Raw genomic sequence first — 13,488 nt, 5'->3', positions numbered from 1 at the left:
ATTTTTAAAGGCTCTGTTATTGAGCTGGTGTTGAATCGATAACGATCTCAGATTTTAAGCTAATTCATAAGTTTCTGGTTCCGCAACTTCGACTGACTGTAGCAGACTATAAAAAGGACATTCTGCATAATCACACACTCTGGTGCTCATGATATTTCTCCCTCTCTGGTGTTTGTAATGTTTTAATGATTTATAATCACACTTCTAGAGCTGTTTAATATAATGCAGTGGTTCTCACCCACTTTAGAGGGGTGGATTTTCAAGCCTCACCTGTCCTCCATCATCCCCAGAAATGGCAATGAAATACTTCATTGTTTAAAAATTTCTTTTGAATATCAAGTTCTGAATCGAAAATAGCATTCAAAAACCGAGAAAATAGAAGTGTAGTTGTGTTCTGCACTCTAGCTAATTTAATTTACTTGCATTAATGACCTAATTGTTTGTTTGTGGTTGCTTTAAATCTTTGAACTGTACAAATCATAAACGAAGAATAATAAACACAGAAAAAAAAAACAATATAAATCCTGCCCGTTCATTGCGCCCCACCTGCCATGTCTTTATTAACCACTAGAGGGGTGTGCCCCACACATTGAGAACTGCTGATGCAATGTAAGGTGAACCCTAAATATGCATATTACTAGCATCATAACAACAGCTAGCATGGGGGTCCTTCCGTGGGTTTAATGTCATAGAGGTACAAGAGCAATGAAACGTCTTTACAATTAATTTCGCTAATTACTAACTCCTGTTTCTTCTCCCTCTTCACAGATAAGCCGGAGAACTATGACACGTGGTACGAGAGCCGCTTCGAGGAGTGCGATAAAGAGGCTTGCCTTTCATTCTCCAAAGATGCTCTGTGCTCACGGGTCACCGTCGACCACAACTACTACGCCATCTGTCAGAACCTGCTGTCTCGTTACGCCACGTGGAGGGGAAGCACCGGAGGCTTGCTGCACGATCCGCCGCCCAGTGTGGGCAAAGACGGCCATCTCGACGCCCTGCTGGAGGAGTGTGTCAAGCCCAAGACGCGGTACGGTCGCTTTGCCGCCGCGAAAGAGCTCCGGCAGTATCTCACCGAGCTGAGCGGCACGGCAAGGTAATGACCGAGAGGACTCCCGGGGAGCGGGCACTGACACTCTAACAGCTTCTTTCGCTCTTCGGGTCGGCGGAGGAGCTGTTTCGGAGCAGCGGAGAAAAATTTCCGCAAGCTCCGAGATCCGGCTTAATGTTCCACCCTGCTGACTTTTTGAAATTGTGTTTCTCTTTAAAGCGTGAGGAGCTAAATGAAGATCTCTAAATGATGGTAAAGAAAGAACACTTTCCCCCCCCGCTTTACTCAAGATCAAACATCCATGATCGTTGATGGATTCATGTTTCAGTCCCAGTGTCAGCTCTGAAAGTTCAGGCTCATCATTCGATCATATCTGAGGATTCTTTAAAGGTAGAAGCAGCAGCAGCTGCTATCGTACTTTTCTTCCAAAGAGTCGCTTGGAGAGACACAAACACGTTCAGAAAGGCAGCTGAAGAGTTCGGAACGCAGCAGCTCAGGAGGAAACCTATCTAGGCCTCTTCACGCAATCTCTAGACTTCCAGTGAGCTGGTGTTTGGCAATCAAGCAAAGCGAAGGGTTTGGGGGGTGTTCAGGATGAAATAATAACACAAACCCACAAAAAAACACAGCTGTTTTTGCTTTCGCATATACCAAAGATTCTGGCTATATGTTGCTCCTGATCTCTGTACATTTCAGCATCCTGAACTGATTACCCCAAAGCCTGAGGCCTGGGGGCTCAGCAAAACAGACACAGTTTTTTCTTAGTGTGTGTGTTTATCAAGCAGAAAGGACTGAAACTGTATCCAGGGTCATTCTTTGATCTGATTAAATAACCACCAGGTCCAACTCAAACCTCGACTTTGAAAGCGGACACACTGAAATGGTGGAGTGCTCCAGTCCAACCATCCAAATTCGAATTCCTCAGCTCTGAAATTGATTTTATCGCAATTTAATCACACGCCTCTGACAATTAACATCAGTTAACCTTCAGCTATCAATCTGCCTTTTTTTTTTTTTTTTTTTTTTTTTAACAATTTAGCACATTAGGTTTGATTTTACACTTGGTGGACCAGTGAATTAGACCTCTGTGTGTGTGTGTGTGTGTGTGTGTGTGTGTGTGTGTGTGTGTGTGTGTGTGTGAGACTGATGCAAATCATAATTTCCTTAAGCTTTGGGAATGGGCTGGAATCTGGATAATCACGAACATCCGAACATTTCATACAATACGAATGTTGCTTCGTTCCTGGAGATCTGAAGATCTACACCCTGGCAGAACCCGCTTCCTCTCCCTGATCAAATCTTCGACTCGAGCCCTGCTGTAATCTAATTTAACCTCGGACTCGCATTCAAAACCGGCGCGAACCGGGATAGACCTCGATTACATACAGTAGGTCAGGCATTAGGTTAGGGTAGGATTCAGGTTCCACATGGTTCTATAGGGTTTCCACATCACCTCGAACGTTCTAACGTGGAAAAGCAATAAGTGTTGTTCCTCCACTGTCCTACCCTGGACTGTTTCGCACTTCTTAAGCAGCAGGTGGTGAGCGATTTGTAATTGTTTTTTTTTTTTTGTTGTTTTTTTTAAATAAGAAGAAAAAGAAACATCCGTCTGTTTGTGCTGTAATTATTTTTCATTGCGTATTCTATCAGCGGTGTCTGATTTTACTGTGCCTTTCATTCAAAATCTATCCACAACTTTTCAGTGGGTTTAATGATTAAATAAATCAATCAATATATCTATTTCATATATTAGCTTCTGGGTTTTTTTCTTGGTTATTTTTTTTCATTACACATTTAAAATCAACCACAAACGGATCCCTGGGAAACCTGAGATTTGGTTTCTTACACATCAACTTGATCATCATTACTGCTTTGCTTTAAAGAATATTCCACTTTCATGCATGACATTAAAAGTGGAAAAGTGGTGGCTCCTTGGTCTTCTATGGTCATGAGTTCAAATCCGAGCACCACTAAGCTGCTTTAACCCCCAAAGCCCATAAATGTGAATGGCATGCATTATGTTGACACAAGAATTGGGACACCTTCCAGCCATATGTGGTTTTTCCCCAAAATGTTACCACAAAGTCGGAGGCCCACAATTGTATAGATTGCCTTTGGATCCAAATCCAGCTTAATGAAGAGATGCTTCACATGGGTTGGAGTGGAAGATCTCCTGCTATAGAGCTCTGACCTCAACCCTATTGAACACCTTTGAGATGAATGTGAATGCTGACTGCACCACAGACCTCCTCACCTCACCTACATCAGTACCTGAATTTACACCCTTGCGTCTGAATGAGAACAAATCTCCAGAAACACGATCCAAAATCTAGTGGAACATCTTCCCAGAAAAGTGGAGGTTATTCTACAGCAAACTGGGACTAAATGTGCAATGGGATTTCCACAGAGTTGTGTCCAAAGATTATGCAGGTTATGAGGTTCATTACTTTTACATTTTGTCTAGCAACAAAACACACACACACACACATTATATATATATTCGTTAAAGCCAATTCTACACAATTGTGTACATTTTATTTTAACTGATAGCAGCTTGCAGCAGTACATCTTTGTTGGTGTCCTCATGGACTCATACACCATTAGTGAAATTCTTACTTTGCGAATTCTCCCAGCAACCTCTGACATCAATAATAAAGGGCATATCAACAAACACCAGGCCTAAATTACAAAACTTATAACATGACAGTAGTGCAAAAAAGAAAGAAGGAGAAGGAAAAATAATACAGTAATCCCTCTGTATACTGTACTGTATACATATTAGGTTGCCACTTCCCGGATTTTCACTTCCCGGATTGGTCTGGAACGTAGCCCCGGCAATAGGCGAAAATCCGGGAAGTGGCAACCTAATATGTATACAGTACAGTATATAGAATACCTGTATATCTTAAGCCTTTATAAACCATCCTGACACTCTTATAAACCTTGACTTTGCTCTTAAACACTTTCAATATTCTTAAACTTATGTAATTTTAATATAAAAATTTCTATATGGGTACTCACCAGTGAAGATATGAAGATGATGAAAATGATGAATTAAGTGTGCAGTACTAATGTTGATGAAGGTGATGACGATGAAATGAATGTACTGCATACCCAAGAACAGCATTTACAGCTCTTCTGAAAGCACCACTTCATCAGGTGTTGCAGTATTTTCGCCCTTGTCCATAAGACGATTACTGAACCAGTCAAAAGCTGAGCCAAGCAAAATCCCGCGATACAGCCGGAAAAAACGCAAATTAGTTGTAAAAACCCGCGTTACAATGAGACCGCGAAAGCTGAACCGCGGTGTGATGAGGGATTACTGTACAGAACCTTCCAGAAGGTTCATTAATCTGACTTTACCATCCAACAAGACAATCAGTCTGAGCATACATTCATCTGGAGTGTTAGCTAGCAACGGCTTGCCCAGTCACCACACCTAAATCCTATTGAACCGCTCTGGGATCACAAGAAAGCAATCTTCAACTAGTGAAGAACATCTTTAGCAAGTTTAACATGATGCATGGCAAAGTATTTCAGCTGAAATGAACTGTAGTGTCTAAAGCTGTTGTTCATGCTAAGGGAGGATTTTTTCAATGAAAATAAAGTGGAACATCTGGACATGTATATATTTATTTGGTCAAACTTCTCACAGGCACTGGGCGTGTATATAAAGTGAACTGTATGCATTGTGAACATAGTACGCATACATGTGCAAAGTCCTCTAGAGGTAAGAAATAGGTTAAAAAAATGGCACCATTTGGTCATGGTAGCTGCTTATCCAGACCTTTATGAATGTCCAATTGTCGACCGATGAGAAGAAAAAAGAACGGGTGAACCAGTATGTAAAAGCTATGACTGAATAAAAAAATGTTTTGAATGCAAGCTTGGAGCGATGATAAACAAATACGTCCTTAAATTCCTCATGTAAAACGAATGGAAACATCCCGATTGCATGTGACGTAAGAAAATGAATGTGAACTGAATGAAAGAAGCGACGAGTCAGAAACTCAAATCTCGCCGCTGACGCATTTCACACTCGCTGTGTGTTTATCAAAACTACAGTGTAGAACGAAAATGATTATTTAATCAGAAGATATCACTGCGTTCTTTGTAAATTTGGGAAGATGTGCTAAGTTTTTCACAATATTCCTGCTATTAGTGTTTGATCCCAAATGGTAGTTGTTTTTGCTTTGGATTTTAGAGAAGAAATGGAACATGAACCTGTACATTCATATTCCAGGTGAGCCGGCATTCATGGCAAATGGAGCTACAGTATCTCGTGCTACAGTAATGTAAGAATTTAATACCTTTAGCAGCTTAGTGGTTAAGTTCAAAGCTCTAAGCACCTTAAACCCCTGAACTGCTCAGTTAGTAAGGTGTTCTGGATAAGGGCATAAATGAATATATTATATACATATATATATATAATGAATGAATATCTGGATGTCACCCAGATGAGCATGACGTTTCCTTTTAGAGTCCTCCCAAAGTTTCTTCCTCATATCAGGGAAGTGGAAGCTCGGTGGGTAAGATCGAAAAGGTGCAAGTTCAAATCCCAGCACCGCCGAGCTCCCGCTGCTGGGGTCCTTAAACAAGACCTTTAGCCTGCACCTGCTTAGTTGTATAAATGAGGAAAACACATCATTTCCTCTGGATAAGATTGTCTGGGAATGTAAATAGTCTCTTAGGGTTTTTCCTCACCATCATCACCACTGGCTCGCTCATTAGGGATAAACTTATAGGGATTCATTTCTGAATTTAACATTTATCTTCCTAATCTGTTTATTTCTATAAAGCTTCTTTGTGACCACGTCCAAAGTAAAAAATGCTCCACAAATAGAAATACATTTCATTGAATTAATATTTATATAGATTGTTATTGGTTAAAGCAGAAGAGGACTTTTTGTTAAAACGTTGTTTTTTATTTATTTTTTATGTGCATGATTAAAGGCTCCGTTTTGAGAGCGTGTTCCTTTAAAACACAAAAATTATTAAAAAAAAAATAATAACCAATTGGTCAATGCTCAACAGTGCATTTTCTTTAAACAGTGTAGGTGTATCTTTATACATTTACCCAATGTGACAAACCAAAAGAAAAAAGAAAAACCATCAGGGTTCGCCAGGATGTGAACAGGCGTAATGAGGGGTAAGAGCAAAAACATAAAAGTACAAAAGGATCTAGAAAAGACTTTATCCTACTTTCCTGAATAACCTCAAGGGCACTTCATTTGATCTTCTCCACTGGTATGAGTGTGTGCCCATTTATGGCACTTCCTGATCATTCTTTGCACATAGTGCACTACATCACAGAGTCTCTCCTGGAAGGCCACTTAGCCGAGGTTTATAACACATTGGGGCACCCTAGAGGGCATTTCATCAGCTCTTTTTTTTTCCACTTGGTGGTCAGCCATTAGGGGGATTTCATCATGTTTTTTACAATATGGGCCGACCATACTTTGTTTCACATTTGATTAATTAAGGGAGCAGCGTATAGACGGTGCATTATGGTAAAATATTTGTAGATTTATTTTAAAGAAGATATCAATTCACAAACTTTTGTGAGACAGCAAGCATAGCAAGACATAGCGTGTGTGTGTGTGTGTGTGTGTGTGTGTGTGTGTGTGTTTGTGAAAAAGTGAAAGTGTTACTTCATTCATAAAGGTAAACTTCTGAGTTGAAAGGAAGTGGGCTGTGCTTGGCTGAATGCTCACAGAAAATTATAGCTTTTTTGGAGGTGTGTGCATGTGTGAGCATGTGTGTGTGTGTGTGTGTGTGTGTGTTTTCTAGAACCAGAATAGTATCTCTGCCTCCAGCTCCTACTCTATAATTATGGCTTTGTGTTTCACCACACCCAGCAGTTTGCCAGAAACATTATTAAGCAATAATCCACACATGCATGCAGACACATGGTACATATTGTGTTCTGCCTCTGAGCTTTGTCACATTAATCCCACTGTCTAAAAGGAAAGAGGGGAAAGGGAAGTCGCGGAAAACGATTTCATCTCTCCAGAGACTTCGTCTGTGCCTGTCAGAATAAATAAACACAAATCTGATCCAACCCGAGAGGATTTTATCAAGAGTGCCGGATGGGAGCGGACGGAAGTTGATTGGGGTACCAAAAAAAATGTCCACCGTTTGCCTCCGACTGAAAATAGAGCTCCTGTACAATGTCCTGGTATGAGGGTATGGGTTAAACTACATCCAAACATTCTTCAAAACAATACTCCTCCAGAGTTTTTCCTCACCATCATCACCACTGGCTCGCTCATTAGGGATAAACTTATAGGGATTCATTTCTGAATTTAACATTTATCTTCCTAATCTGTTTATTTCTATAAAGCTTCTTTGTGACCACGTCCAAAGTAAAAAATGCTCCACAAATAGAAATACATTTCATTGAATTAATATTTATATAGATTGTTATTGGTTAAAGCAGAAGAGGACTTTTTGTTAAAACGTTGTTTTTTATTTATTTTTTATGTGCATGATTAAAGGCTCCGTTTTGAGAGCGTGTTCCTTTAAAACACAAAAATTATTAAAAAAAAAATAATAACCAATTGGTCAATGCTCAACAGTGCATTTTCTTTAAACAGTGTAGGTGTATCTTTATACATTTACCCAATGTGACAAACCAAAAGAAAAAAGAAAAACCATCAGGGTTCGCCAGGATGTGAACAGGCGTAATGAGGGGTAAGAGCAAAAACATAAAAGTACAAAAGGATCTAGAAAAGACTTTATCCTACTTTCCTGAATAACCTCAAGGGCACTTCATTTGATCTTCTCCACTGGTATGAGTGTGTGCCCATTTATGGCACTTCCTGATCATTCTTTGCACATAGTGCACTACATCACAGAGTCTCTCCTGGAAGGCCACTTAGCCGAGGTTTATAACACATTGGGGCACCCTAGAGGGCATTTCATCAGCTCTTTTTTTTTCCACTTGGTGGTCAGCCATTAGGGGGATTTCATCATGTTTTTTACAATATGGGCCGACCATACTTTGTTTCACATTTGATTAATTAAGGGAGCAGCGTATAGACGGTGCATTATGGTAAAATATTTGTAGATTTATTTTAAAGAAGATATCAATTCACAAACTTTTGTGAGACAGCAAGCATAGCAAGACATAGCGCGTGTGTGTGTGTGTGTGTGTGTGTGTGTGTGTTTGTGAAAAAGTGAAAGTGTTACTTCATTCATAAAGGTAAACTTCTGAGTTGAAAGGAAGTGGGCTGTGCTTGGCTGAATGCTCACAGAAAATTATAGCTTTTGGAGGTGTGTGCATGTGAGCATGTGTGTGTGTGTGTGTGTGTGTGTTTTCTAGAACCAGAATAGTATCTCTGCCTCCAGCTCCTACTCTATAATTATGGCTTTGTGTTTCACCACACCCAGCAGTTTGCCAGAAACATTATTAAGCAATAATCCACACATGCATGCAGACACATGGTACATATTGTGTTCTGCCTCTGAGCTTTGTCACATTAATCCCACTGTCTAAAAGGAAAGAGGGGAAAGGGAAGTCGCGGAAAACGATTTCATCTCTCCAGAGACTTCGTCTGTGCCTGTCAGAATAAATAAACACAAATCTGATCCAACCCGAGAGGATTTTATCAAGAGTGCCGGATGGGAGCGGACGGAAGTTGATTGGGGTACCAAAAAAAATGTCCACCGTTTGCCTCCGACTGAAAATAGAGCTCCTGTACAATGTCCTGGTATGAGGGTATGGGTTAAACTACATCCAAACATTCTTCAAAAACAATACTCCTCCAGAGTTCTCCAGATGGTGGTTCACCTGGAACCTTTAATGAAAATGAATACTCTCTTTTTCTATGTTATGCTCAGACATGAATTGATTTTTATTACTGTGAGTTTGTCAGGAAGCATTCCTACCACTGGATGTCATAGTAGTTTTTATCAGTGGGTGGTATAGCTAAACTTTCTTTCGGCTTCTCCCATTAGGGGTCGCCACAGCAGATCATCACTATTCATGATCCACATGTTTGATTTGGCACGTTTTTACGCTGGATGCCCTTTCTAACACAACCCTCCCCGTTTATCCAGTGCACTAAGAGTTTGTGCAACCCTAATGGCTGGGGTTGGTTCCCTGACCGGGGATTGAACCCGGGCCGCAGTGGTGAGAGCGCCGCATCCTGACCACTAGACCACCAGGGAGTGGTATAGCTAGCATTCTACAAATCATGAGACGGGTCACGTGCACCCGACTTCACTTCTCCAAATCTCTCCATATATGATTTACAAAAACTTTGACTTGTCACTGGACATGCCATATCTAGTCATTAACAACGGTGGACAGTAAGGAAGTAAATGTAATTCAAATGTAAATGAGTTTTTCATGTATCTGTACTTAACAGAAATATTTCCGTTTTCATTTTACTTTACTACATAAACTGAAAGTCAAATATCTGATTTCTTACTCAACTACATTTTGTGAAATCAGTCATCATTTATTTATAAGTGTAAAAACTGGTCAAGTTCGCAGCAAGCCACCAATCAGGCTAGAGCGCACGCTCTGTTTTTAACTTGTTTTAATTTACTAATCATGAACACACAGTTCAGCCTCAGTTCAACAGAAAGCAGAACATTTTGAGGGTAATAAACGATGGAGGAAACTCCTGAATCGATCTCACCACAATGCCTGTGTCCTGTGATTTTATTTGTTTATTTTTTTAAATAGTTTTGGGCTTGTGATAATTATAATAGAAATCAATCATTGTTTAACTCATTAATATCATTTTATTAATAGATCAGTGTGCTGAGAGTCACAGAGTCTTTTTACATAAACCGTCGATTAAGCAAAGAGTCTTGCGACAAAAATGATAATAGGAACATTATAGTCATAATAATTCATAGTACTTTGGGTACTCGAGTGCATTTGAAGGCAAATACTTTTGTACTTTTACTGAAGTGAGTTTAATAGGAGCACTTTTAAACTTACCGGAGAAATATTTTACCCAGTGTATCTCTACCTTAACTCAATACATGGTTGTGTCCACCACTGGCCAGTAATGGGCGCTGTCGCTCATGTTGCAGGAAGTCGCTAGCTCTCTCTGCAAACAAACCAATCGCTTTGTCTAGCGAGTCTCTGAACGGCACTTTAGACGTTTCATGTTAGAGTTCTCTCTCGAAGAAAAAAACTACGGAGAAGGAGCAAAAAAAATGTCCGGATTACCTATTTTGTGGCACTACTTCATTTAAAATTCTTTAACCGAAGCCTATTGAGCACTTCCTCTCATTTTCTCCATTGGCATGGGACCCATTGGGGTACTTCAAAACCATTTCTTACCCATAGGGGATCCCTGAAGTGTACTGCATCACATAATGTCAACTGGAAGGACACATCCACACATAGAGGGCATTTCATCCCTTTAATTTTTTATTTCAAGGGCAGCCATGAGGGCACATTTTCTCTGCTATAGGGCAAACCTAAAGGGGACTTCATATCATAGTTTACTATGGTGCATTGTACATTTTTTATATTTGTATACATTACTAGATTTTGTGAGAAAATTTCACAAGGCATGTCTGTATAACTGATATATAAATAAGTAAGTAAGTAAGCAAGTATGTAAGTATGTATAAAAGCTCTGGTGGAAAATTTATATATATATATATATATATATATATATATATATATATATATATATATATATATATATACAGGAGTGCAGAATTATTAGGCAATGAGTATTTTGACCACATCATCCTCGTTATGCATGTTGTCTTACTCCAAGCTGTATAGGCTGGAAAGCCTACTACCAATTAAGCATATTAGGTGATGTGCATCTCTGTAATGAGAAGGGTGTGGTCTAATGACATCAACACCCTATATCAGGTGTGCATAATTATTAGGCAACTTCCTTTCCTTTGGCAAATGGGTCAAAAGAAGGACTTGACAGGCTCAGAAAAGTCAAAAATAGTGAGATATATTGCAGAGGGATGCAGCAGTCTTAAAATAGCCAAGCTTCTGAAGCGTGATCATCGAACAATCAAGCGTTTCATTCAAAATAGTCAACAGGGTCGCAAGAAGCGTGTGGAAAACCAAGGCGCAAAATAACTGCCCGTGAACTGAGAAAAGTCAAGCGTGCAGCTGCCAAGATGCCACTTGCCACCAGTTTGGCCATATTTCAGAGCTGCAACATCACTGAGTGCCCAAAAGCACAAGGTGTGCAATACTCAGAGACATGGCCAAGGTAAGAAAGGCAGAAAGTCGACCACCACTGAACAAGACACACAAGCTGAAACGTCAAGACTGGGCCAAGAAATATCTCAAGACTGATTTTTCTAAGGTTTTATGGACTGATGAAATGAGAGTGAGTCTTGATGGGCCAGATGGATGGGCCCGTGGCTGGATTGGTAAAGGGCAGAGAGCTCCAGTCCGACTCAGACGCCAGCAAGGTGGAGGTGGAGTACTGGTTTGGGCTGGTATCATCAAAGATGAGCTTGTGGGGCCTTTTCGGTTTGAGGATGGAGTCAAGCTGAACTCCCAGTCCTACTGCCAGTTTCTGGAAGACACCTTCTTCAAGCAGTGGTACAGGAAGAAGTCTGCATCCTTCAAGAAAAACATGATTTTCATGCAGGACAATGCTCCATCACACACGCCCAAGTACTCCACAGCGTGGCTGGCAAGAAAGGGTATAAAAGAAGAAAATCTAATGATATGGCCTCCTTGTTCACCTGATCTGAACCCCATTGAGAACCTGTGGTCCATCATCAAATGTGCGATTTACAAGGAGGGAAAACAGTACACCTCTGAACAGTGTCTGGGAGGCTGTGGTTGCTGCTGCACGCAATGTTGATGGTGAACAGATCAAAACACTGACAGAATCCATGGATGGCAGGCTTTTGAGTGTCCTTGCAAAGAAAGGTGGCTATATTGGTCACTGATTTGTTTTTGTTTGGTTTTTGAATGTCAGAAATGTATATTTGTGAATGTTGAGATGTTATATTGGTTTCACTGGTAAAAATAAATAATTGAAATGGGTATAAATTTGTTTTTGTTGTTGCCTAATAATTATGCACAGTAATAGTCACCTGCACACACAGATATCCCCTAAAATAGCTAAAACTAAAACTACTTCCAAAAATATTCAGCTTTGATATTAATGAGTTTTTGTGTTCATTGAGAACATGGTTGTTGTTCAAATTAATCCTCAAATAAAATTAATCCTCAAAATACAACTTGCCTAATAATTTGCACTCCTGTGTATATATATATATATATATATATAATCCTTCCTTTGCCTATTCCTATGGGCTGTTTAAATATTTAACTCTGCATAATTATATAACCTAAAAACAGTTAAGCACACAGGCTGCCTAAAATGATAATAAATATAAAATATCCTAAAAATATTAGTAAAAAAAAATACAACTCAGAATAATAAATGTTATTTAAAATAAACACATACTAATATCTATGTCTTTTTCACTTATGCATTTCAGTGAGATAAATTCAGTTGTGTTTAAATTTCATTAGGAATTCAATGACTTTTAACATCTTTACAAACATTTTATAAATGAGAACGCTGCTCTGAGTAAGAACATCACTGCTTTCTTTTGAATCTTTTTTTTTCTCAGTTCTCTGATGAGCAGTTTTCCTTGAGACAAATGTTTCTATACAAGCATTCTTTTGCCATTGTTTAGATTAAAAAGAGCTGTCAGGTGTTTGAGACAGCTCGAGACAGCTGGAGTAATTGTTCGACGTGTTGTCTGATTATACCTGTGTCCTCTGAGCAGACAGAGCACCATTTAAAATGTCCTCTTGGCTGTCAGCAAAACATGCTTTAAATAAGAAATATGTGGGTCGCGGTGCCACTGTTTTGTGCTACATGATCTAAATCTGAACATGAGTGTGGCCTCGCTTGTCAGATAGCTGACTTCCTGAAAAAGACCCAGATATCTTATTTAGGCCAGACACGGAAAAGCCCTCTGTGGCTTCTTCACTTTAAGTGAAAGAGGGGGAAAAAAGCAACAGAAACAAAAGCCAAAAAGGTCTGTGTGATTCCAGGAATAAAAAGTGCCAAAGGAAGCTTTTGTTTTATACCACAGTATAAAAGTTGAATTCATGATTCGGATTAAACAGATTGCGTCAGTTCATTTTCTCTCACAGTTGTTCCGGTTTGTGGAAACGAAGGCAATTCTGTAGTAACAAATCAACAATTCATTGATAAATAAAAAAAAGTATGAATTTTTTATATGGGGACATTTTCTGTGAAGTCAGAGGTAAAGCTTTAAATGTACTTCTCTTCATGGGGCTCATGAGGGAACCATTGATTATAACTGCATCGAAGTACATTAAAACAGAAATGAATTTAATTTGTGGCTGTTCCATGACACAACATGTAAACTATAAATGAATAAAAAAAAACATCATTCTTCAATAAATAGTTTTTTGAATGTGTTTCTTATTTCTGTAG

General features: G+C 39.4%; 1 protein-coding gene across 1 annotated transcript in view; it reads left to right on the top strand.

Annotated features, from left to right (window-relative positions):
- Window positions 1–2,798, top strand: part of dipk2ab (divergent protein kinase domain 2Ab) — a 49,999-nt gene extending 47,201 nt beyond the window's left edge. The window contains exon 4 of the mRNA XM_046848212.1: window positions 769–2,798. Coding sequence (XP_046704168.1) covers window positions 769–1,100 — 332 coding nt within the window. The 3' untranslated portion in view covers window positions 1,101–2,798. The remainder of the gene's footprint in view (window positions 1–768) is intronic.
- Window positions 2,799–13,488: the final 10,690 nt, after the last annotated feature.

This window comes from Silurus meridionalis, chromosome 4 (assembly GCF_014805685.1).
Source record: "Silurus meridionalis isolate SWU-2019-XX chromosome 4, ASM1480568v1, whole genome shotgun sequence".
NCBI classification, from domain to species: Eukaryota; Metazoa; Chordata; class Actinopteri; order Siluriformes; family Siluridae; genus Silurus; species Silurus meridionalis.
Note: the sequence above shows the minus strand (reverse complement) of the source record. Positions and strands in the feature narration are given on the sequence as shown.